The sequence below is a fragment of the Physella acuta genome, unplaced genomic scaffold, assembly GCF_028476545.2.
Source record: "Physella acuta isolate Inbredline_101_S28 unplaced genomic scaffold, ASM2847654v3 ptg000008l, whole genome shotgun sequence".
NCBI classification, from domain to species: Eukaryota; Metazoa; Mollusca; class Gastropoda; family Physidae; genus Physella; species Physella acuta.
The window spans coordinates 408,691-435,539 of record NW_026731528.1 but is presented as its reverse complement, the minus strand read 5'-3'; the positions used below and the strand labels follow the sequence as shown (position 1 = coordinate 435,539).

At 38.7% G+C, this 26,849-nt stretch overlaps 1 protein-coding gene across 1 annotated transcript in view; it reads right to left on the bottom strand.

Annotated features, from left to right (window-relative positions):
• Window positions 1-26,849, bottom strand: part of LOC131954298 (neuronal acetylcholine receptor subunit alpha-10) — a 57,771-nt gene that overhangs the window by 24,408 nt on the left and 6,514 nt on the right. The window contains exons 2-3 of the mRNA XM_059317919.1: window positions 18,364-18,638; window positions 16,816-16,860 (exon numbers count right to left, since the gene is read on the bottom strand). Coding sequence (XP_059173902.1) covers window positions 16,816-16,860; window positions 18,364-18,558 — 240 coding nt within the window. The 5' untranslated portion in view covers window positions 18,559-18,638. The remainder of the gene's footprint in view (window positions 1-16,815; window positions 16,861-18,363; window positions 18,639-26,849) is intronic.

Sequence of the window (26,849 nt, the reverse complement as noted above, 5' to 3'; positions counted from 1 at the left end):
TAATAGGCTACCTTCGGGTATGTTAAGGAGCTACCACGCAGACTTCTAGCCATTGACTCTCTTCTCATGTATTGGGAACATGTCAGACTGTGTCAGAGAGACTATCCTAGCCCCACCCAAACAGGTTGACAACCATTATTTAACTTGCCCTTCAGCTGAAGAATAGGCTTTCGAGCCCCCCCCCCCCCTCCACCAACTCCACGCCTCACCTCACCCACCATCACCACACCCACTTCCTCACACCCAGCATTAAAACCCTATCGAGATCTAAAACATCACTACATTTCCAATAGTTTTTACAGACTTTACTATTCTCCCAATCTTTATAGTTGAATGTGGCCAAACACATCAATGCCTTACACAAATGAATAAGCAAAGATCTTTTTTCTTTAAATTCCTTTAGCAGAACAAACATGTCTTGAAAATTTAATCAAGTTAGAAACTGTTTACGTTTTAGTTTAGAAAAAAAAAATTAACGACGGGCACACGTTTAAGAAAATGTATTTTCTGCACTTTCATCTAGGGGAGAGAACTGCGATGATCTCCCCTGGGGTGACGTCACCTGCTGTCCGCCATTTTATTCCGATGTATCCACAAGTGCAGATCCATGTATAGCTCTAATGAACGCCTGAGGCATGTATAAATCTTATGAGCACCATGGCCTGTATCAACTTCCTCTCCTGATACAAGCCTAAGATTTTCGAAATTGACAGTTAAATAATCACACGATTTATGTTTACAAATCGCGTGATTAAAAAAAAAATTCTGACGTTAAATTCAGACTTAAAATAATTAATGTTTGAAAGTGTCAGTACTTTACATGTGTATCCCATCAACAAGCGACGCAGTTCCCTTTCAAACCTGACGGTTCATATGGGCAAGTGAAGTTGAGCTCACTTGTTTCTGTTACCTCGGCATATGAAGGGATAATGTGGTCAGCACTATGCCCAGCCCCATTTACTTTCCATTACTTATGTCAGATACGTAACATAGCTGGGTGGACTTAGAAACGTTCTTAGGACCTAAACCCGAATGGTTTGCTATCAAAACTGCGATGTTCGGTCTAACTTTGCTTTCACAACTTTGAGTACAAATGATTAAGGTAAAAAAAAATTAAATATACATTTCAGAAGTTAAAGAGAGCATTGTTACAATTATTCCAAGACTAAACAGCAGAAACTTATTTTAGAAACAAACGAAAACTGAATGCTCAAGTTACTCGCTTGTCCCAATATAATTAGATTGAATTTGTTGCCGTTTACAGCTTTTACATGCAGGGATTCTAGCTAAAATGTATAACAATATTTTTATTTACAGTATACAATTACCTTTTCTGCATTCCAATGGTAAAGTAAGAACTTTTTCAAGAAACGTTGAGCAGAATTTATTTTATTTGATGTCTTTAAACTTACAGTAATTCCCACAACTAGAGCCAATCACCATTAAAATATCGCTTCAATAAAAGAAGGGGAGATACTCGTCAAAGTAGAAGGGGAGGTAATTAACAAGTTTAGATTTTATTTTTTTGTGCTTTGTCGTATTGACCCCCAGGAAAGAAATATAGAGATGATTTACTTTACTATATGTTTATTGCATAAAAATATGGGGATATTATGCACTAACTATATATATATATTTACAAATAGATTATATATCTGAGTATAGTTGTTTATCCACCCACTAATTTTAGTAACATCATTTTGATATATAAATAATAGACATCCCTTCTCTAGTTACTACCTTGAAGAAGTTATTACGTTGTATTTCTTTGCAATTACTAAATTAAATATCTGCGACAAGAGATTCTTGTTTTACGACCCAGATCTAGAACTAGTCTAGAATCTAGGCCAAATCTAAGCCCCGTCAAGTATTAATGATCAAATTGCCTCTAAACTGAGGATGACAGCTGCATCTGATGATGATATTATTAGGAGACCACTGATTGATGGAGAAGGTGGGAATGATGATAAAAGAGTTAACAATCTTCTTAAAACTTTCATTCGCTGGTCAGCATCCAAAGAAGAAGATGAAAATTCCCAAGCTATGTACCAGCGCATGCAGGCCATGATAGGACAGTGTGAATACACTTTTGAAAAGGCAATAAACACTTTTGAAATGAACAGGCAGGAACTGGAAAATTATGAAAAATTAAGTAGAGAAATAGATGATAAAATCAAAGAGGCAACAACAAGAATAGAGTCCTTTCATATGACGTCACGTCCGTTCGTGATACCTACGCCCGCCGCCACAGGTTTGTATGTTTTATGAAAGGTCACTAGGTTTGTATGTTTTATGAAAGGTCACTAGGTTTGTATGTTTTATGAAAGGGCACTAGGTTTGTATGTTTTATGAAAGGTCACTAGGTTTGTATGTTTTATAAAAGGTCACTAGGTTTGTATGTTTTATCAAAGGTCATTTGGTTTGTATGTACGAACACATCACTCTACCCGAACACAACACACACAAGACCCGCAGTGAGAAACAACGAAGGTACAAAAAAGGCACCCAGAACGCAGAAGTTCCAGTGAATGACTGTTGACAAACTAAAGTGAACTCCCCAACTTGTAACGTCTTCATTGATTATTTTTTTAGCACCGCCTCTCGCTCACCTCTCACCTTAATTCATCGTTTTTTGCAACCCCTCGACCAGCCAAGGTCAAGGTCATCTATCAATTATTTTCGCGATCAACTCAGCAGAAGGGATATGAAAATAATCTTTGGGCAGTCTCAACTTTCGCTTTAGTTATCAACGAAAGGTCAATAATCGCATCGATGAAAGACGGAAACCCTATATTTATATCATCTAAGTGAATTAATATATAACAATAGTCTGTTAATATAAATGAGTCCCATTGAAGAAAGCAATTGAGTCACACAGAGAAACCCAGTGAGTCCCGTAAAGAAACCAACCGAGTCCCAGCGAAGAAACCCATTAGTCCCATTGAAAAAAGCAATTGAGTCCCGTAAAGAAACCCATTAAGTCCATAAAGAAACCCATTGAACCCCGTGAAGAAACCCATTGAGTCTCAGTGAAAAAAACCCCACAAAGAAAGCCATTGAGCTATATGAAGAAACTCGTTTTTGAGTCCCACAAAGAAAGCCATAGAGCCCAGTGAAGAAACCTATTGAGGAAACCCACTGAGCCCCACAAAAAACCCACTGAGCCCCACAAAGAAACCCACTGAGCCCAGCAAAAAAAAACCCACTGAGCCCCACAAAGAAAGCCATTGAGTCCCAGCTAAAGCGTCTATTGACTTTGTCTAAGACCGTCCAGGCCTGGTCTTGACAAGACTTAATCCTCATGTCTCCTGGCAGTTAACGTCTTGGCTCAGACCGTCAGACCCGAAGTCTGCCAACCCTCTCTGCCAATCCCAGTATTTACACAGTAAGCACAACGTTTGTGGAGATTCCATTTCATTTTCATAAACGTTTGTTTTTTAAGGAAACGTTTTTATTTTCTTTCGTTTAGTTTTCCAACTGATAATTTATTTTATACTGAAATAACAGTATAATTGTTTTAAATATGATTGTTTTTCATTAAAGTTGTTAAGAATACATAAAGATTTTCCCATTTGCTTTCCCTAAATAGAATCTCATTCTATAAATCTATATTTGTGCCTATAAAATGTTTGCTTTTCTCTTGATATCTCCGTGTCAATGATTTCGATTGCGACGAAGACCATTATTTCTTGAGGCCAGGTACAGAATTTCGCTGTGCTGCTCAGATATGTTTAAAATTGTCATAAAATGTCTCATAAGCGTCCAAATTTTGAAAACATTGTTGGCTCGTTGGCAGTGTGCATTTAGACAATTAAAACAAGAACATACAAATACAGTGTTGTTATCTTTAAATAAGATAGCAGAATTCTAAAAAAATATTTACAGAAAAGATTTTTCTGGGCTTTATAATTTTGCCTACGGGAAAAAATTTAGTGGGGTCGTTAAAAAACGATTTTAAGCAATTAAAAAACGATTATAAAACACGCAGGGTATATCACCACAGATGTCGTCAAGAGATGGAGTGCTACGTGGCTAAAACTGAAACCAATCACGTGATCCAGCCAGAATAGACTCACAAAGAGAAGAACACCCCACCCCCTCACCCCCACCCTCTGCCCGCCCCCACGGGACCCAGCCTGAATGAGCACACACAGGAGACAAGATGGACGCAAGAAGTTCCAGAATTCTACAAGGGAAACCACTCGACAAAATCCGAGCCCCTGTTTACAGTCAATGTTGGCGCGGACATATGTGGCTGGGGATAATTGACTGATTATGTGGGGGTCAATGACGCCCGTCCCCCCGGGCTGATGGCTGTTTGACCCACGAGACAGAGCATTACGTGGTCATCAATACTGACCAGTGCTTTAGCTTCAATAACATTAGGTCGTTAAGACTCGGGTCAAGTGTGCTACTATTCTTGGATGAATGGAAGATCTTTTCTTTTTGCGAGCAAGAGCAGGGGTTTAAAACAGAACGCATGGATAAGGAGTGGATCTGTTTGGTATCGTTATTTAAAACGTAAGCAATGGTATTTTTAGAACGTCGCTTTATGTTGGGGTAGTTAGAATCCTAAAAGCTTCAATGTCTAACAGGAGAAGGGGTGGTATTTTAGAAAGGACAAGATTTAGTCTCGTCTGTAGGTGTCGTCGCGGGGATTGTGTTGAGTCAGATGTGAAATGTCAGGCACGTCTGGGAAGCTTATGCCAGACACACGGGCAGAAAATGACTTCAAGTATCCGTTGCATCCACTCAGAAGTTTGTGGACAAAAAGTGTTTCTCTTTTAAAAAATCTGTCTAAGCATTCTTGCGGATTGTTCCTTAATAATCGTCCAGATTCAAAATCTGAAGCTGAAGTTGTATGTTGTCATAACAATGGCCATTGCTATATGTAAGCAGACTCTACTTCACCTGCTCTCAGAAAGCTCAGACTTCCCCTAAAAGCAGGATGTGGGTGACTCGCCCTAAGTAGCTGCTGCTGTTAGCCTAATTATAATCTGGGCACTAGAATAAAAAAACAACAACCGTTGACTACATTGATGGTAGTCGAACCTACGAGTTTGGTAATAGCATTCATTCGCTATACCATCCAACTACTCATTACGTAGGTCATGTGACCGATGAAGGTTTTTAAAATTCAAAGAGCAATCTTTGTGTGATCAAGTACATACGTTATCTTCTATGTGATGGCCCGCGTTTGCTAGATAATCGTGATGTGACGAATACACATCAAAGTCGAATACGGTTAATCAACGTGGGTATTATACATAAATAAAGGAATCGATTTCGATATCAAGGAGCGAATATGGTATCAGCTTAAAAATAGGCCGTCTACTGAATAAGCAGTATTCAGGCAGATTTGTCTACCCTTACTTCTAGAACACGACGTAGATGATAGTGGCTCAATAGTAACTTGATGTTAACGACGGTTACTTGATGGTAATTTGATGGTAACTCAATTTATCTCAATAGAACCGACAGCTAAATGATGGTAGCTCAATACAACTGATTTCTAAACTAAATGCCAATTCTGTATGGAGAAAAGGGTGTAGTTGTTGAAAAGTGTTCAAGGGCTAATGAAGACATCATGTTAAGAAATGTTGAGAAGAATATTATTTTTTAAACAGGCGGGCCTTGCAAAATGTTTAAAGACGTCATAATATGCGCCAATCAATAGCCCGTAATTAGATTGTGTCACGTTGTAGAGCCAAAACCTCAAGGATTAAAATAAAAAAAAAAGGACGTTGGAAAAATATTTTTGTCTTGTCTGAAAAATGAGGAAATGTTCGATAACTCTTTTCCTCGGGTTAAAGTTCAATCAACAAAAATCTCCCGCCAATATTTACACATTTCATTTCGTTTCTGGGGCGATCTAAAAACTAATCAACGCGCGACCTAGTTAAAAACAACTAATTAAATGGCTACGAAGTATTTTTTTATTTTTACATTAGCTTAACGTATGCTTTAAATAAGTCGGCTACTGTTGTTTTTATTTCAATGAAGAATGTTTAATATTTTTAAGTTAGCTACAAATACGTTTTTGTACTTCAGATCTTAGAATCTTGTAAGTCAGATGAGAGAAGAAACTAATTAATTGGTCTAATGTAAAGTTTCTTGCAGTGTATTAAGTCGAGATAACCACACGTAAAAACAATTTTTCCAGACGAAAGAGGAAAAATAAATAGCTTGTATAAAAATATTTACTTCAATCAGTTTCCATCCACCGGAAATTCTATGTGCGCTCTCCCCTCCCCGGAGGAATACGTATGAAAGAAACCCTGGAATCTACCATGAGAAGATCCCACAACATTCAACAACAAGGCAACATTAGCATCAAAGACTCAACAGCTTGTGGATAATGAAGGAATATATAACAATTGTTTTTGGTTGTTAGTAGTAGTGTAACCTCGACCAAATTTAGGGTTAGAAATTATGGTTATGACTAGGATTGGGGTTAGGTTTAGGGATAGGGTTAGTATTGACATTAGCAAGTCATATGTGTATTTTAGTGCACTACCAGTTACCTTATATACCTATATTAAAAGAAGATTCTATTATCCGAAATTGGTATAAAAAATATCCTCCAAAAAGTTTCCATAGCGACGAGGAATTTGAGGCAGATGGCATCCTGATGGGTCACAGTTCGAGCCCACTGAGGGGAATGGCTCAGGTCAAAGAACTCAGGAGAGTTGTAGGTCCATTACCCAGCGGCTTTAGGACATTACCCCAAAGGTCAATTACCACCCTAACATTTACCTCCCTTAAAATACCTTACACTAATTAATTACCCACTCCCCTTTGTCAAATCCCACCCATAGTAGTAATTACTTATCTTTAAAAAAAAACACCAAGTTCTGGTCAATGATACAGCGAGAAACCACGGCCTTTTATATGTTACTTGATCTTGGCAGGTACTGAACGAAATCAAACTTTTATTTAAGTGAAAGTATATTAGCCGAGGACTAAAGCCCTCCATCCCTCCCCACACCACCATCACCACCCCTCCCCACGCCACCATCACCACCCCTCCCCACGCCACCATCACCACCCCTCCCACATAGTTCAACTCTCCTAAGCTCACGAAATGTACCGTGGTTTAAAAAAAAGTGGCCGGATTTTTCTGTAGCTCTAAGTTGACCAAACTCAGTGCTGCAAGTGGCCACTTAACTTTAAACTGAATTTGACGAGCATCGTCAGACGACGCAATGAGGCGTGCAGTCTAGCACGCATGCGCAACTTACTTCAACGACCAATGGCAGATTCTAGACTCGCGATTTTTTTTAGATCGCTGGCTAAGAAGTATTGAACTTTCTAATTAGCACTCTTACGGTGAGTTGTGTGAGGGAGGTGGGTAGGAAAAGAAGGGGGTTAATGTGTTGCATTACACATGAGTCTAAATATAACACACTCCTTACAGCGTCGTGAGAGTTGAATACATATTGGTTACGTATTGATTACATATTGATTACATATTAAGACGAAACAGTTTAAATACGTCTCGAAAAAAAAATACCTCCCGTACAAAAATCACCACAAAAACTTGTGTTGAAATGTACCTATTAAAAATTAGATTCAGATACACTATTTTCAGATTAATATTTTTATATGTAACACCTTCAAATAAAATGTGTACAGATACAACTTTTCATACATAATATTCAAGATGGCGTTTAAAAAAAATTAAACTTAGTGGTATGTGATACATTAGACATCCTTCACGCCCAGTTCAATTATCTAATTAATTAACTAGTTAATAAGCACTTGATTAAACGTTTTAAGGAATCAAGACTTTCTGTCTCATTAACACTTCCAACTGACACGGGGAACTGATTTCCTCAACATTTTATTTTTATTTCGGATTTTCCCGAACTTGAATAAAAAAAAAAAAAAAACCGCAGACGTGAAATAATTTGGAGAGGATTGTGGGTCGAACATTTTTGATGATGATTTATCGACCTGCCATGAACGAGATATGCCATCATACATCAGACATGGAGCTTGATGACGCTTGTGTGATGACACGACCTAGATCAGGCCGTCTTCATAGGCGCTTGATGGAACATCGGAGTGAATCTTACACCCCACACTCCAAACACTCCATGCCCCAACAGGAGGTAGATGAAACATCGGAGTGAATGGGTGAGATAAACTTGCACTCCACACACCAACAGATGGTAAATGAAACAGTTGGGTGAATGAGTGAATATTATTAAATACACACACACATACACATAAACACACACACACACACACACACACACACATATATATATATATATATATATATATATATATATATATATATATATATATATATATATATATATATATATTGTTATTTATTTTCCCATTAGGGCAGTTCTGAAGTAAAGTATTTGAAACTTTGATAACTTGACCTGACCAATGTCGAAATAGTTTTGTTTTGTTGAATGAAATATAAAATCTGGTGTTGATTTTATGAGAGACGTTCGTGTTGGAGGGGTAGTGTGGAAAGGGGGGGTGAAGTCAGGATAAATCCTCACACAATTGGGATGAAATTAGTGGCTACAGTTTAAAAACAAAACTCACCTTTTTAAACCACACTATGGTTGCTGTAAACAACAGGTAACAAAGCTAATTTAAAACCGACGTCTATAAATAGATCTAATGATGACGTGCTTTTAATTACTTATTTCGTACAGTGCTGCATATTAATTGGAATGTTGTATGCAACTTTAAGTGCCTTATCTTTAATATTTTTTGTGATATTTTAAGATTTAAAACACTTCCAATGGAAAAATAAACATCTTCCTGTTTTTATCTGCTTCTGATTAAGGTTAAGCTGGTTTCATTTCGAAGCACTTGTTTTTTTTTTTTTTAAAGACGAATTTCAAGGAAAATGTAAACAAATAAAATAAATTAATAGGCTACTTCCGGGTATGTTAAGGAGCTACCACGCAGACTACTAGCCATTGACTCTCTTCTCATGTGTTGGGAACATGTCAGACTGTGTCAGAGAGACTATCTTTTAGCCATTGACTCTCTTCTCATGTATTGGGAACATGTCAGACTGTGTCAGAGAGACTATCTTTTAGCCATTGACTCTCTTCTCATGTATTGGGAACATGTCAGACTGTGTCAGAGAGACTATTTTTTAGCCATTGACTCTCTTCTCATGTATTGGGAACATGTCAGACTGTGTCAGAGAGACTATCCTAGCCCCACCCCAATAGGTTGACAACCATTATTTAACTTGCCCTACCGCTGAAGAATAGGCTTTCAAGCCCCCCCCCCCCTCCACCAACACCTTACCCCCCATCCCCACACCCACTTCCTCACACCCAGCATAAAAACCCTATCGAGATCTAAAACATCACTACATTTTCAATAGTTTTTACAGACTTCACTCTTCTCCATATCTTTAGAGTTGAATGTGGCCAAACACATCAATGCCTTACACAAATGAATAAGCAAAGATCTTTTTTTTAAATTCCTTTAGCAGAACAAACATGTCTTGAAAATTTAATCAAGTTAGAAACTGTTTACGTTTTAGTTTAGAAAAAAAAATTTAACGACGGGCACACGTTTAAGAAAATGTATTTTCTGCACTTTCATCTAAGGGAGAGAACTGCGATGATCTCCCCTGGGGTGACGTCACCTGCTGTCCGCCATTTTATTCCGATGTATCCACAAGTGCAGATCCATGTATAGCTCTAATGAACGCCTGAGGCATGTATAAATCTTATGAGCACCATGGCCTGTATCAACTTCCTCTCCTGATACAAGCCTAAGATTTTCGAAATTGACAGTTAAATAATCACACGATTTATGTTTATAAATCGCGTGATTAAAAAAAAATTCTGACGTTAAATTCAGACTTAAAATAAGTAATGTTTGGAAGTGTCGGTACTTTACATTTGTATCCCATCAACAAGGCGACGCGCAGTGACATATTAAAGTAAAGTTCGCTTTCGAACCTGACGGTTCATATGAGCAAGTGAAGTAGAGTTCACCTGTTTCTGTTACCTCGGCATATGAAGGGATAGTGTGGTCAGCACTATGCCCAGCCGCCTTTACTATCCCTTACGTAAGTCAGATACCCATAATAGCTAGGTGGACTTTAGGACGCTGTAGCACTTAAACCCGAATGTTTTGCTATCAAAACTACGATATACGGTCTAACTTTGCTTTCACAACTTTGAGTCAGGTGTGACGTCATTTTGAGGGCGGGGCCTGGCTTTTGTGTGACGGAGGGGAGGGGGGGAGGTAAAAATCTTTTAAAAAGCGTGAGGTCATTTATGACATTGAGCAGGATAATTTCTACAAGCATAGCTAGTTTTTTTTTTGTTTCTATATGTGTGCAGAGTCCTTTTTAAATGACTATCAGACAGATGAACCAATGCTTCCTTTTATGTATAATGACCTGATTCTGATTAGCACTTGACATTGACAAGTCATTCAATCGAAGTTGGGTTTGTTGCTGACTCTCTAATAAAGTCTCTAAAAAAAAAAAGCAAGTGAGCTTCAAATTCTCAATTTCAAATCTGATTGTAAGACAACTTTGATAGGATTTTCATCAAATTTTTTGTTGAAATCTCCATTACTTTAGTCATCAGTGAGAGACTTAGCCTAATGCAAATGTTTAAAAATAGAGCCAGTTCACAAAAAAAAAATGAAGGGAATTCTTCACATCCTAGTCAACAAATGGAAACTGAAATCAGCTGAGTGTGACCAAGTTCTGTTTCAATTTTCAACATTCGCACCTACATGTACTCTAAATAGTTGTCTATCTAAATTTAATAGAGCACATGATAGGCTGGACAGTTTTTTCATAGAACAGCTTGGTAGCAAAATTTCTTATGTGAACATTTGGAAAATTGTTAGAGATCTATTGCTTCTGTCACATGGTCAAGCCAGTGTTGAAAGAGGTTTTTCTGAAAATAGAAGTTGGAGGAGTGTCATTTGACACCAAAGATACTGATTGCAAAAGGGATTATGCTGGACTCTCAGACAATCTCCTGACTTAGATAATTTTGTAATAACACCAACATTATTTTAAAAATTGTGTGTGCAAAAAACATACATAACCCTCATTGTAATGCCCGTAAGTGGTAGTTTTTACCTTGAAATTCCCCCCAAAATCACCTTGAAAACCTTGAAAAACCCTTGAATTTTCTTTTGGGATTTGGCTATGGACCCTGAATTACCTTTCCTTCATTCCAATGGTAAAGTAAGTACTTTGTCAAGAAACGTTGAGCAGAATTTATTTTATTTGATGTCTTTAAACTTACAGTAATTCCCACAACTAGAGCCAATCACCATTAAAACATCAGCTCAACAAAAGAAGGGGAGATACTCGTCAAAGCAGAAGGGGAGGTAATTAACAAGTTTAGATTTTTTGTGTGTGCCTTGTCGTATTGACCCCCCAGGGAAGAAATATAGAGATGGTTTACTTTTTTCTATATATTTATTGCATAAAACTCTGGGGATATTATGTATTAACTATATATATATATTTATACATAGATTATACATCTGAGTATAGTTGTTTATCCACCCATTAATTTTAGTAATAACATTTTGATATATAAATAATAGACAAGCCTTCAAAATTACTATATTTTGCTGATTGCTTGGAAGATTTTTTTTGCAATTTACCAATCTTTGGCAGGTATAAGTTCTAAATCTTGTTTCTTCATCTTTCACACAGCAACCTTTTGAAAACTCAATGCGACCAGTACATAAATAAACACTCTTTCAACTAGTCTACTTAATTTGTTTCCCTACATAGAAAAGGCTTCACTGTCCCATTGACCCTCTCTGAAAAAGTTCCTTTCCACTCCCCACCCAGACTTCTGACACTTTTATTTGACCTTCACCCCTTTTACTGTCATCCTTTGCACTTTTTTTACAATCATATACATGGCATCATGTAAATATTCATTATGTACATTTGCAAAATCTTTCGTTTTCATTTGATGTTCGAAATTATGTTAAAAAAATGTGATGTTGATGTACTTGTTTTTATTGCAAATAAAAGTATTTAAAAAAAATTACCAAATTATGGCAGCTAACCACTGCGTGGACAAAATACCAGAGAGATAGAAGCTCATTTATTCTTAACATGCCCCACAATACAGATGGCGAAACTAGCAATAGAAAAAGAAATCAAGGTAGACAACAAAGTTCTGACTATCGACGAGCTGATAACTGAATAAAGTACCCAAAAAGACAGAGCTAGACAAAAACATGTATGCCTTAGCAGCATACAGAAAGACATTCTGGCAAGCACGCAACAAAGCGAAGTACGACCAGAAGAGATATAACAACAGAATATTAAAGACAATTTTTTGTGATAGTATGGAAAATATATGTCTCAAAGTTTAGTAGCAAGATTTGCAGAAATGTATGTAATTGATGTCCATATGTAACAAATATGTGAGCAATGTTTTGTTGCTGTTGGTGTAAATAATTTCATAAAAAAACTTTTATTAAAAAAAAGTAGAGCATATTCAATAATAAAACAATGTCAATAACTTAAACTTCAAGAGCTAAGCTCTCGCGGTGTTTAAAAGGAATAATATTGCCTCACATAACACAGTCATCATGCTGTTATTCAGAAAGTGCAAACACAAAATCAGGAGCAAGGAAAGGAAAAACACCTGCTGGAAAATTTAATGATAAACTTGAATTAAATTCTGAAGTTCAAGAATCTCAAATTCAAGGAGAGAAAGAACCTTTAGAACGATTTCCAGACAATATTAACCAAATTACTGGCGAAGTGGGATGGCCAAGAGGCCCTGAACCTACTAGATTCGGTGATTGGGAGAGAAAGGGACGAGTTACAGACTTCTAATGATCTGTGTATTTATACTCAATCATATGATTTACTGATTATATGTATACTAAAAAAATTAATATTTGTTTTAAAAAAAATTAGTACAGCACATCATGGCACAAGGGAAATTCAAGGCCTCAAAACTTCAAGTATCAGGCAAAAAATAAAAAAGAAAAGCATAGCAAACCTAAAGAAGTTATAAAAAAGGGTCACCTACAGATAGCACAAAAAAGGCACGTCTTGTAGAAGTTGCAAAGTTAAAAAAGGATTTGGAGAAGGGTATCAGAGGGTGTATTGTAGAAGTTACAGCAAAAAGTTTCCTTGGAACCAAGATCTTTAGCCACGATAAAACCTTCCACGTCAAAGAAAACAAAGAATAAAATAAGTACAGCATACCAGGTAGAAACATACAAAACCACACGCACTTAATCAGAGACATCATACATTATAGCACGCAGAAAGACACACAACTAGCGATTCTTAGCATCGACCAACAGAAAGCTTTCGATAAAGTAGATCATACATGGCTAATGAAAACAATAGATGCTTACAACCTTGGACACTATTTTAAAACATGGATACAAATAATATACAACAATTCACATAGTCATGTATTAATAAACAACAGTGTTACAAGCGCATTTCACATACAGAAATCAGTTAGACAAGGTTGTCCTTTATCTCCCCTACTATACATCCTTAGCTTAGAACCTTTACTAGAAAACAATAAACAGGACAACTCGATTAAAGGACTGTACATTCCAAACACGGTAGGCAAGACAATATTCAAAACTCAAAAATACGCAAAACTAATGGGGATAGATAAATGGAAAGGTAAAGTTAATAATAACAAGGACATCACAATAACAGACAAACTCCCAAACTCCCAAAAATAACGACCGATAAACTTGGGCCACACCGAAAAATGAAAATAATTCACAAGCTGGAAAAATACCAATACTGCAATACAACCATCTTTGCCAGACCTGCAATAGTAAACAGATACATCATTCCAAAAATAATTTTCGTATCGAAAAACTCTACAATACCCAACTCGTTTATTAAACGAACAAACAAGCACATTAGAGAATTCATTTTCAAAACCACTATTAGAAACATTAGCCACAAAACCTTAATACAAAACAAATTAACGTGAAGAAGGGGTCGCGCATAACGTAATAAAGAACGTCAAACGTCTGCTGCTGAACTTGGTCATATATATATATATATATATATATATATATATATATATATATATATATGAGTAAACGCACCGGGTGACACCCTAAATAGCGACGCCACTGTATAACATTATATTGGTTATGGTGTGAGTACAACTGTCGACATTTGACCTTATAACTGGTCATCTGGGGGTCAGAATAGGATAGAATAATATAGAACTCAGGGGATAGTGTGTGTGGTGTGTGTGTGTGGTGTGTGTGTGTATGTGTGTGTGTTGAGTTAACCCCTGGGTGTTTATATATTGTTATCCCAAGGTCGAATGTGGGTATTACAGGTGTGTGAACGATTGTGTGGAGGACTTAGGTGGTAAGGTAGTTGGTGGTGTTTATCGACGTGTGGTTGGACGAGGGAGGTGAAGGCGGATAGCGAGAATGTATAGGAGAGGTGTAAACACGTTAGGCACTACCCGTTGGAGTGGTTGTTTTTGGGGCGATTCAGGCAGTGTGAAATGAATGAACGCCGACCGTAACAATAACGTGCCTTATGTGAAACGTTTGAGATGTGGAGAGATGTGTTACATGATGGTCACAGATGGGGAGAGATGTGTTACATGATGGTCACAGATGTGGAGAGATGTGTTACATGATGGTCACAGATGGTCACAGATGTGGAGAGATGTGTTACATGATGGTCACAGATGGGGAGAGATGTGTTACATGATGGTCACAGATGGGGAGAGATGTGTTACATGATGGTCACAGATGGGGAGAGATGTGTTACATGATGGTCACAGATGTGGAGAGATGTGTTACATGATGGTCACAGATGGGGAGAGATGTGTTACATGATGGTCACAGATGTGGAGAGATGTGTTACATGATGGTCACAGATGGTCAAAGATGGGGAGAGATGTGTTACATGATGGTCACAGATGGGGAGAGATGTGTTACATGATGGTCACAGATGTGGAGAGATGTGTTACATGATGGTCACAGATGGGGAGAGATGTGTTACATGATGGTCACAGATGGGGAGAGATGTGTTACATAATGGTCACAGATGGGGAGAGATGTGTTACATGATGGTCACAGATGGGGAGAGATGTGTTACATGATGGTCACAGATGGGGAGAGATGTGTTACATGATGGTCACAGATGGGGAGAGATGTGTTACATGATGGTTAATGATTTGGAGAGATGTGTTACATGATGGTCACAGATGGGAGAGATGTGTTACTTGATGGTCACAGATGTGGAGAGATTTGTTACATGATGGTCACAGATGGGGAGAGATGTGTTACATGATGGTCACAGATGTGGAGAGATGTGTTACATGATGGTCACAGATGGGGAGAGATGTGTTACATGATGGTCACAGATGGGGAGAGATGTGTTACATGATGGTCACAGATGTGGAGAGATGTGTTACATGATGGTCACAGATGGGGAGAGATGTGTTACATGATGGTCACAGATGGGGAGAGATGTGTTACATGATGGTCACAGATGTGGAGAGATGTGTTACATGATGGTCACAGATGTGGAGAGATGTGTTACATGATGGTCACAGATGGGGAGAGATGTGTTACATGATGGTAACAGATGGGGAGAGATGTGTTACATGATGGTCACAGATGGGGAGAGATGTGTTAAATGATGGTCACAGATGGTCACAGATGGGGAGAGATGTGTTACATGATGGTCACAGATGGGGAGAGATGTGTTACATGATGGTCACATATGTGGAGAGATGTGTTACATGATGATCACAGATGGTCACAGATGGGGAGAGATGTGTTACATGATGGTAACAGATGGGGAGAGATGTGTTACATGATGGTCACAGATGGGGAGAGATGTGTTACATGATGGTCACAGATGTGGAGAGATGTGTTACATGATGGTCACAGATGTGGAGAGATGTGTTACATGATGGTCACAGATGGGGAGAGATTTGTTACATGATGGTCACAGATGGGGAGAGATGTGTTACATGATGGTCACAGATGGGGAGAGATGTGTTACATGATGGTCACAGATGTGGAGAGATGTGTTACATGATGGTCACAGATGTGGAGAGATGTGTTACATGATGGTCACAGATGGGGAGAGATGTGTTACATGATGGTCACAGATGGGGAGAGATGTGTTACATGATGGTCACAGATGTGGAGAGATGTGTTACATGGTGGTCACAGATGGGGAGAGATGTGTTACATGATGTCACAGATGGGGAGAGATGTGTTACATGGTGGTCACAGATGGGGAGAGATGTGTTACATGATGGTCACAGATGGGGAGAGATGTGTTACATGATGGTCACAGATGTGGAGAGATGTGTTACATGATGGTCACAGATGGTCACAGATGGGGAGAGATGTGTTACATGATGTCACAGATGTGGAGAGATGTGTTACATGATGGTCATAGATGGGGAGAGATGTGTTACATGATGGTCACAGATGGGGAGAGATGTGTTACATGATGGTCACAGATGTGGAGAGATGTGTTACATGATGGTCACAGATGTGGAGAGATGTGTTAGATGATGGTCACAGATGTGGAGAGATGTGTTACATGATGGTCACAGATGGGGAGAGATGTGTTACATGATGGTCACAGATGGGGAGAGATGTGTTACATGATGGTCACAGATGGGGAGAGATGTGTTACATGATGGTCACAGATGGGGAGAGATGTGTTACATGATGGTCACAGATGGGGAGAGATGTGTTACATGATGGTCACAGATGGGGAGAGATGTGTTACATGATGGTCACAGATGGGGAGAGATGTGTTACATGATGGTCACTTACCGCTTCAAGCCACACGTTCGTTGTGAGGACTTGGTTCTTCTCGTCCTGTAAAGGGGGGAGGGGTGAGTGGGGGTGAGTGGGAGGGGAGAATATTACTATATTAATAAAATATATGAATAGAAAAGAACTGATAACATACACATATATTTACCATTTGTACGAGTGGGTATACCGTTTGGATAATGATGAATTTATGAACAAATAAGTTAAATTAAATGGTTTATTTTTGGCTTGCTTTATATATCCACACACCCAATATTTATATAAATAATAGCCTCATTTATCCAACTGACCACTAAATAAACACGATCACTATACTATAGTGACCCACTGATAAGCCCTAAGCTATTCGCGATCTTGTAAGGAAATCCAAAGGTTAAACGGTTTGTTTGTGTTAGTTCTCCTGGTACCATTCAGACCTCAGACGTAAATAATCTCATTTGGGCAGAGTCAGCGTGTGCCAGGGGCTGGAATGTTCCTAGATTCTATAAGACCTTTCCCTGACCATTCCCCTCAGTTAACAGGGAATTCCCGCTAACAAAGCATTTCCCAAGAGAGTTGAGGGACTAATATGACCTAGTACATGAGACTATTGAATAAACTTTGATTTAGTAGGTTCAGTGACCTAGTACATGAGACTATTGAATAAACTTTGATTTAGTAGGTTCAGCTACTGAGTTGGGAACGCACTTTCTCTACATAATCATAATTAAACTACATTATGAGAAAACCTTACATATAACACAATACGTTACATAAGTATATAGCTTGTATGTGAATCTACATCGTAGATATACTATGTTTGGATTTTTAACATTTTAGCTGTATCTCTTCAAAATTATTCATTTAAAATTATGCAGTAGTGTAGTTCCTATTATAGTTCCTAGTGTGTTGTTAAATTGTGTTAATTATTTACATTTTGATTTTTTTTTAATATGTGAAGTAATGCTAGGCCTACATTATAGTAGGCTCACTATTAGAATGAAAGGTGTAGCAAAACATTCCTGTATTTTAATGAGAGGGCTACCTGTATGATGATTGCTACCTGAATAGGTCTAGTGGCTACCATAAGCCAGATAACAAATCTATGTAGCAGGCTACGTTGTGGTTCACAAACTTACCAAACGCTACATCAATTATAGGAATGAATATGCGTGGTTAGGTGGTAGAGCGCACGGTTTTTATCACTGAAGTGACGAGTTCGATCCCATGCGAAGTCTGTATTGCTAAATCTACTCAGTTTAAATGGGTACCTAACTCAAGTACGGTAAAGCAACCGGCAAAATCTGCTTTGTCAGCACCAATGACATTTAAAGGAGTAACTACTGTGTATGATTAGCATGAAGATTTTATTAACAAATTATTGAGGCAATTACACAAACATGCTATTGGTTGATATCCATACATTTCTAATTTAAACCTTAGTCTTAGCTATCCCGTACTATAACCAAAGACCTCACCCTAATCGTCATAGGTCTGGTCATATCAATAATATATTGCTCTGCCTTCATTGACTACGTCATCAAATCATTGAAACCAGAAACTCACAAGGTCCAGTATCTGCGTCAGCGTCAGCCCCAGCTTGACGTCAACAGCTGAAGTGGCGTCATACACCGGCCTGACGCTGTTGTCGTAGTTCCTCACCAGGTAGTTCATGAGCTTCTGCTCACTCGACTGGAACAACGGCTCGGGGTCGTCATGCTCCAGTAGCTCGTCAGACAGGTAGGTCGACCCGTCCGGCATGTCCGTGTACGTCTCCAGGGTCAGGTTGTCGGGGGTCGTGTTCTCGGGGGTCGTGTTCTCGACCCCTTCGACCCCCTGGGCTATGATAAAAATGTCAGTGTTAAGTTTGGTCAGCCATACCAATATACAGTATCAATGTAATGTCTAATAGCAGTTGATAAAATCAAACTTTGAGCAAGAAGAGCTAGGGTAAATATTAAATTTAGGCTTAGAAATGGATTTATGTATATGTCTCTTCTTATTTTTAAAAGTAAAAATTTAAAATTTTGTACATTTCAAGACCTAATAGTCAATTTGGTATGCGAAGAGGATGTGTGGTTAGTAGAGTTCACTTGTTTCTGTGACCTCGGCATATGAGGTCAGTGGTGGGGTCAGCACTATGTCAGCCACCTATGTTTAAACCCGGATTCGAACTCGAGACTTTCGGGTTAGCAGTCCAGCTCTCTATCGCTAGACCACACCGCCCCATTATATACCTGCTATAGCTACGTGTTGAGTCGGGAGATTTTTTTTCATCAACCATAGCCAAGGTCTGTCTAGTCCCACAACAGTTAAACCCTACAGCTGACATTTTGCCAGAGTGTTTTGAAAAGAAATCCCATTCGTATTAATTAATCATCAATACTTTTTGAATAATCATTTACTTTATTTATGATCGAAAGCCAAAATCAACTCATCCAAATCTTAGTGGAAATCTAAACTATTCCACAATGAGGAAATCGAAGTGAACTATGACACGAGATGAGCCATGTAATCGAACACCACATCAATAGGTGCAGGGGGGGGGGGGGGAGAGAGAGAGATCTGATTGACTGACGCGAGGCTTTTGATCCTCACCCAATATCAATCTTCAATGAGTTGACCAATTTATTCATAACCTGATGATCGTTCAGTGTTAACTAGGCCCAATCCCCGTCTAATATTCACGGGGAGCAAATAAAAAAGATAGATTTGCAACCGATAATTGCGTTTATTGATCCCCCTCCCCATTCATGCTGTTTTTACGGTGGTAATGATCCAAAAAGATGCGAAGAATTTTCTGTGAGTGTCTCGGGAGTTATTTTTGGTTTCTGAGGTGCACCTTTTAGTAGCATGACGTCACATTTAGTTATAGAGATGCTATTTATAGTAATAGGGGCGCCATTTTCAGCATAATCGGTTCAACTTTAGTAGCCCGGGCGCAACTTTGAATATCTTTGAAATCGTTTTTAGTATCATGATAGCGATATTTTAGTAACTTAGGCGCCATGCAACCTACCTCGGGCGCCCCTTTTAATAGCATTTACACCCCTTTCAGCAGCATTGGAGTTAACGTTATTTCCACTACGCCGTGCTGAGGAGTAGCGAGAGGGTGGGGGGGGGGGGGCGGGGGGTACATATGTCCCCGGGCGCCGACCATAGGGGGCGCCAAAATGGGTTGAAAAAAATTAATAGCTCATTTTAGCTGCAGTTTTGCATTATAAATATAAAAAAAATATATGGGTGGGGGAGGGGAGGGGGGTGGGGGGCGAGAAATTGAAAGTTTGTCCCCGGGCGCCGGGAAGGGTCGCTACGCCTCTGACGCCGTGTGCTTATTTTTAAAGCATGCCCCATCCGTTACATAACATCCTTAATCCACACCAAAACCCTGCCCTACCATAGCTCTAGTTCTGGCTCAAACACTCATTCTGATATTTGATAACACAGTACAGCCAACAGCATTACTCATGTATCCCAGAGGAATACTTCAACAGCCTCATTTAAAAATTTAAACCAATCTTAATTATCTAAGTTCTTTACGCAAAACCAATACAGAGATATGACATAGAATATCTGTTTAAATCTTATAGATACCGAGAGTTAAGTCCATATTTGAATTTCATATCTAAATCACCAAAAATTAGAGTTAAATACATGTCTAAATCTTTTATCTAAATCTCCAAAAAATTGTAGTTAAACCAACGTCTAAATTTCTTATTAAAATCTCCAAAACATTAAAGTCCATGTCTACATCTCTTATCTAAATCTTTAAAAAATATGGGAACATTCCTCATCTAGTTTTATCCGGCATGTCGTGGCTCATATTACCCTTTGATCCATCTCATTCTCATCCATATCTTGATGCAAATTTCCCTTCCTACTTAGTGCCAGCGATGAAACGATTGCATACATTCAAGATCCTCGCCGCTAGAAAAACATCCAATTTTTACGCAGAAGGAAAGCAAATAGATTTAACAAACAAGGAAAAGAATTTACACTTTTAATTAATTCTGTTCAAATAAAAATATAACTTCACTGAGATTATTTTTTTTAAATTCAGACATGCCAAAATCAATTAGCAACGATTCATTCTGTGTTGCCTTTTTTTAAAACAACATATGCACTCCTGATTAAAGCAAGAATTTCATAAAATGCAACAGAAAAATAAACGAAAACAAAACTGGCCGCGCCCTATGTGTTGAAAAACAAACTTGACCATATGTGTTAAAAAAAAACGCCTTTGCTAAGTTTCAATGTGGTGAATAAGCTAAAGGGTAGATAAGAATATTTTGGTTCGGAAAGTGTCGAGGATTAGGTAAGGGCTTAAGATTTCGATTTGGATTTTTATCCCGATATGCTAACAAGCACGTTTATCTGACGCCTTGGGTTTGTTTGTGGAGATTTCTGTTTATAAATTAGGTCATTACTAGACCGGGGATTTTGTAGGTTTTCGGTTCCTGGGAAGTCTTATCTCACCATCCGGCATTAGGTTCCTTATCTCACCATCCGGCATTAGGTTCCTTATCTCACCATCCGGCATTAGGTTCCTTATCTCACCATCCAGCATTAGGTTCCTTATCTCACCATCCGGCATTAGGTTCCTTATCTCACCATCCAGCATTAGGTTCCTTATCTCACCATCCGGCATTAGGTTCCTTATCTCACCATCCGGCATTAGGTTCCTTATCTCACCATCCGGCATTAGGTTCCTTATCTCACCATCCGGCATTAGGTTCCTTATCTCACCATCCAGCATTAGGTTCCTTATCTCACCATCCGGCATTAGGTTCCTTATCTCACCATCCGGCATTAGGTTCCTTATCTCACCATCCGGCATTAGGTTCCTTATCTCACCATCCGGCATTCGGTTCCTTATCTCACTATCCGGCATTCGGTTCCTTATCTCACCATCCGGCATTAGGTTCCTTATCTCACCATCCGGCATTTGGTTCCTTATCTCAGCATCCGGCATTAGGTTCCTTATCTCACCATCCGGCAATATGTTCCTTATCTCACCATCCGGCATTAGCTTCCTTATCTCATCATCCGGCATTAGGTTCCTTATCTCACCATCCGGCATTCGGTTCCTTATCTCAGCATCCGGCATTAGGTTCCTTATCTCACCATCCGGCAATAGGTTCCTTATCTCACCATCCGGCATTAGGTTCCTTATCTCACCATCCGGCATTAGCTTCCTTATCTCATCATCCGGCATTAGGTTCCTCATCTCACCATCCGGCAATAGGTTCCTTATCTCACCATCCGGCAATAGGTTCCTTATCTCACCATCCGGCAATATGTTCCTTATCTCACCATCCGGCATTAGGTTCCTTATCTCACCATCCGGCATTAGGTTTCTTATCTCACCATCCGGCATTAGGTTCGTTTTTAGCCAGCCGGAAAAATTCCACTCCTCCCCTTTTCAGCCGGCAAAAAATCCAACATCTTTTCAACTGAAGACTAAGAAAATATTCAAAGAATTGTTTCAAAATGAATAAAATTCGAGGGTTTTTAATCACTTTCTAGACTCTCAAAAAATTACCCTTGACCCCTGGTCAGATGACCTCTAGTTAATGACACTTAAATTAGAACAATCAAACGAAGTGTGATGGCCATCTTGTATTTAGTGAAGTGCTATAATGTCCGCTTACACCTTGTCTAAACAGCTCTTGTAAAATTTCGAATGACTATGGATAGTGTTTATTTACGATCAGTTATTTATAACCAGAGGTGAAACTTTAACGAAAGTTTTTATTTTTCTATAAACCTAGATCTCAACGATTCTGCGGCGTTGTTACCCACATTGAGCTCGTAATTTATCTGTCACCCCCCCCCCCTTAAATGTTATATGAAACAGGTATTTCATCTCCTGGTTTTGAAAGATGAACCAATTCCCGCACGCCCCTAAATATGTAGGTATAAACAACAACTACCAAATCTACAGTCGTACATATATTGTCCTGTGTCTCATGTTTAAAGATCCAACAATAAAGTTGATTGTTATACTGTATTTATAATATATTTATATATATATATATATATATATATATATGTGTGTGTGTATGTGTCTCTGTGTGGGTTATGTGTGTATGTATGTGTATGTGAGTGTGTATGTGTGAGTGTAAAGTTGAAACTCTCATCTTCAACAAAATAAAATCCTGCCTACGCTATAAAGGAGATGTAGAAGGCCTACTTCCCAACAGACCAATGTTACACTAACCGCCACAACCAAATGTGTTTGAAACTACGTCGCTGCAAAAACAAGCAACATCAGTGTTAACTATATCAACATTACCCACAATCTCAGCTGCCCATTTAACGTTGTCTAAAAATAACCGCAAGCTCTTCTCTGTTGACCATTCAAAATGCAGGACATTGATCTAACTCGAATTTGATTGGTTCGCTCGTAGCACGTGACATGATATTGCAATTACGGAAGGTTTTTCGGGGAGTTTATTTGTGTTTCTGCAGACAGAAGAAAAAAATCTCATTTTTTTCTGTCTGTGGGGGTATATACTGAATTTCGTTTTTTGTTTTGTGGGAAGTGCGGGGGAAGGGATTAAAGTTTTTTCGAGGGGAATGTCTCTTTTTGTTTTAACTCCGTAAACAGTCTGTTGTCGTCTTTTTTTGGACTCCGTCCCATCCCTCCCACCCTTATCTATGTCAGCAAATCTGCAAGTTAACTAGAAATTTTGGCTCCGTGTTTGTGTATCTGATTCCGTGTTACTGCAGTACGTACGCTGGTAATGTTGCTGTTTTCAATGTCTGTCTTTACTAGTATAAAAATCTTACGGTATAGGTGGCAGGTGAAGTAGAACTCACCTTTTTCTAATTTATCGGCTTATGAATGGATACTGTGGTTAGCACTATGCCTAGGCGTCTGCCCTTATCCTAAATGTGAGTTAGGTACCCATTAGAACTGGGTGGACTCAGAGACATCGTACTTACTCGAGCTTGGGATCCGAACTCGAGACTTCCGTTTTAGCATGGACCATGCCATCCCCCAAACTAATATGCTATAGTCGTATTAAATGTCCCAATTGTGACGTTTCGTTGACGTCCAGTTCAAGTTGTATACCTATGCAATGAGCACACCAAGTCGAAAGGTGATCACAGGAACAGTATTCATCAGAAACGTGTGACTGCAAGTATAGAAAGCATAGCTACACAAGCATGTTTGTCCTTGACACCATTTCATGCTGGAGTTAAGTGAGTGACGGACTGTCAATAAAGGGAGAGAATTTAACCGATACATTTCAAGCTCTGCTCTCTAATGTAGGTTAGTTCAGGGAATGCGGAATGGTGACCTATCTCAAAGAAATGGCATATCACCCGAAGATTTCTGGGTCTTTCATTTCATTGTGAATAAAAATATAGGCATACTGTTATTACATATTTCAACATAAATTAGTAATTATGTTAATCTTTTAGCTTAGGACAACATGGTCGGATTATAGAGCTAGCTGCTGCTGACCCAAAAGTCTGGAGATCTGATCCCTGACCCGAGTCTGTAAGTTGTCCCTGAGTCCATCCAGCTCTAATGGGTACCTGATTCACGTTAGAGTAGCATAGGCGGCAGACAACCAACATTATTCCTTGTATGCTGAAGGCATTGAAGCAGATAAACTCTACTTCATCTACCCCATATGTCTTGGGTACGAACTGGAAATAAAGATAATGAGCCTGGAACCAATCACTATAGAAATTTCGTGAGTAAAATTAATAAGAAACATGTTTGTTTTTTCACGAACAAACATAAATACCGCACACGTCGATTCCCACACAGACACACACAAATACCCACCCACTCCCACAGACATAACACACACCAGCCACCCACACACTCACACACAATTTCCAAACACCAGAGCTTGATTTAGCCTGACCTCAAAATTGGAAGAAAAATTGAATTTTCAGAGAAAGAAAGGTGAATTGTAAAAAGGCCCTAATGAAAACCCGGATGTCGAAACGTGAAGAGATCTCGCCAAGTCTCGCTCCGTCTCGCGCTGTAGCATCTCGCGTCCTGATTTCCTTCCTACCAATCACAGTTCAGCTTCACCCGCTGACCTTCAATCACACTTTATTCTGACCTTTTGACCTTTATCTTAAGGTTGTATAACAGAAAATGTAGTTGATCTAAGAAATTTTTTTCGACAATTTTTATGAACAATTTTCGCAAGATGTTGTATTGTAAACTAGATCTAATTCAAGCAAAGCAATGTTTCTGAACATATAAAATACAAACTTCGAGTAACTTTAAGTATTTTTAATAAATAACAATGTATATTAGAACTTCAGAACTTCTTATAGGAATTAAAGCTCAAACCAAGAAAAATATTTGGGATGTGACGGAACGATAATTGTAAGCTACCTAATTAAAGGTATACATAATCACAATGTAAGATGTTTGAAATAGTGAAAGCTTTTAGATGTTTCAAATGGACAGTTCTACAGCATTTGAATGTTTCGGCCGAAATAAAAGATTAAACATTTAGCTTTGGTATAACATTTGCTTTTTTACGCAACCTAACTATATATATATATATATATATATATATATATATATATATATATATATATATATATATATATATATATATATATATATATATCAGGACAAAGAGTTTAATTTCAGGAGTGCTTGCAGTTTTCGAACTGTTTTTTTTTTCATCAGACTGGACGACTGTTTTAAAGCGGTTAATGCTAAAACCACACGGGGTAACCTTACGAGAAATCCCCCCCCCCCCCCCAATCTTCTACTCAGTCTAGTCATGAACCAATACTTTCAAGTTGAATGAAGCGCCAGCCGGCTCCCAAATATTAATTGTACTTTTACATTAGGGCAATGAAATCCTTCAAATGAGCAGTCGGTAGAGATGGGGTAGGACCCGGAATCTCCTTGCCTGTAATTTTCGGGAATTCATCCACTCAATCCGAAGGAAACCGGGCCTCAAAGAACAGTAAAAGCTTTCTTAAAAGCACATCTTCCTCACTGTCAGTGACCGTGGGTGGGGTGGGGGGTCGGGGGGGGGGGGGGGGTAACTCTAATGACGCCGGTTAAAATGTGGCGTCCAGACAAGGGCATTAACTAGTAGCCTACACCGTGCTGGCGGTATTGATGAAATGTCAGCAGTCAGGGACTGAGGTTCTAAAAACACGGTTAAGTAGCTGTCGTTGACTTAACAATTGGCTTTAGTTGCCGGGGCAACAAGTCAAAGACATGCGCCGTCTGCTCTGTCAGGGTATCAATTCCGTTAGATCGACCTTTGAACTGGAACTGGTATTCGTAAGCTGAAAGAATGGTTATTGTGATTTCAATTTTATTGAATTTAGCCCCGTTTGATGGTCATTAGTTTTGACGTCTGTTATTTAAAAAAATAGTTTGGGCTGTCAGAGGATTAAGCAATTTGTCTTAGTTTTCAAGGTTGTTGTTTTATTGGGTTTTTTTGTGTGTGTGATTTAGATAATAAAAAATACGTCTTCGAACATTTTAAAGGAATATTTTAGAGTTAAATTATGTTGAGTTAGCTAAAGTTGCCAGATAAAGTTCCATGTCTAGCTAGATGGTTTAGCTAGATGGTCCAAATGTGTGGTCACAGTTCTGTCCACTATCGTTGACCACTTGTGTTTGGTCGAGCTGCGGGCTCCATGTATGTAGTCTAGCAATGTGATTCGGTGGAACGGCGTGGTCGGGCGCTCGACTACTAACTTTTAAGTGTGTGTCGTCGTTGTCGTCGTCGTCGTTGTCGTCGTCGTCGTCCGTCGTCCCCCCTCCCCCCCCCCCAATTTTTTTTTATGGCAGAAATATGAAATCACGCCTGATTTTTTTTTTTTCTTTTGCTGTTGCAGTTGTAGTGGTGGACGAATTATTTGTTCTCACTATTTGAACACAACTTTTAATTTCAGTAAAGCGTTAAAGGTTAAAACTGTAGCACAAATGTCCATAAAATGTCCATATAGATTAATAATTACAAATGCATCTTAAACGTTTGATTATCACTTTCGAAATGCAACTGCACATATGGATTACGGCAGTTAGTTTGAAACTATAA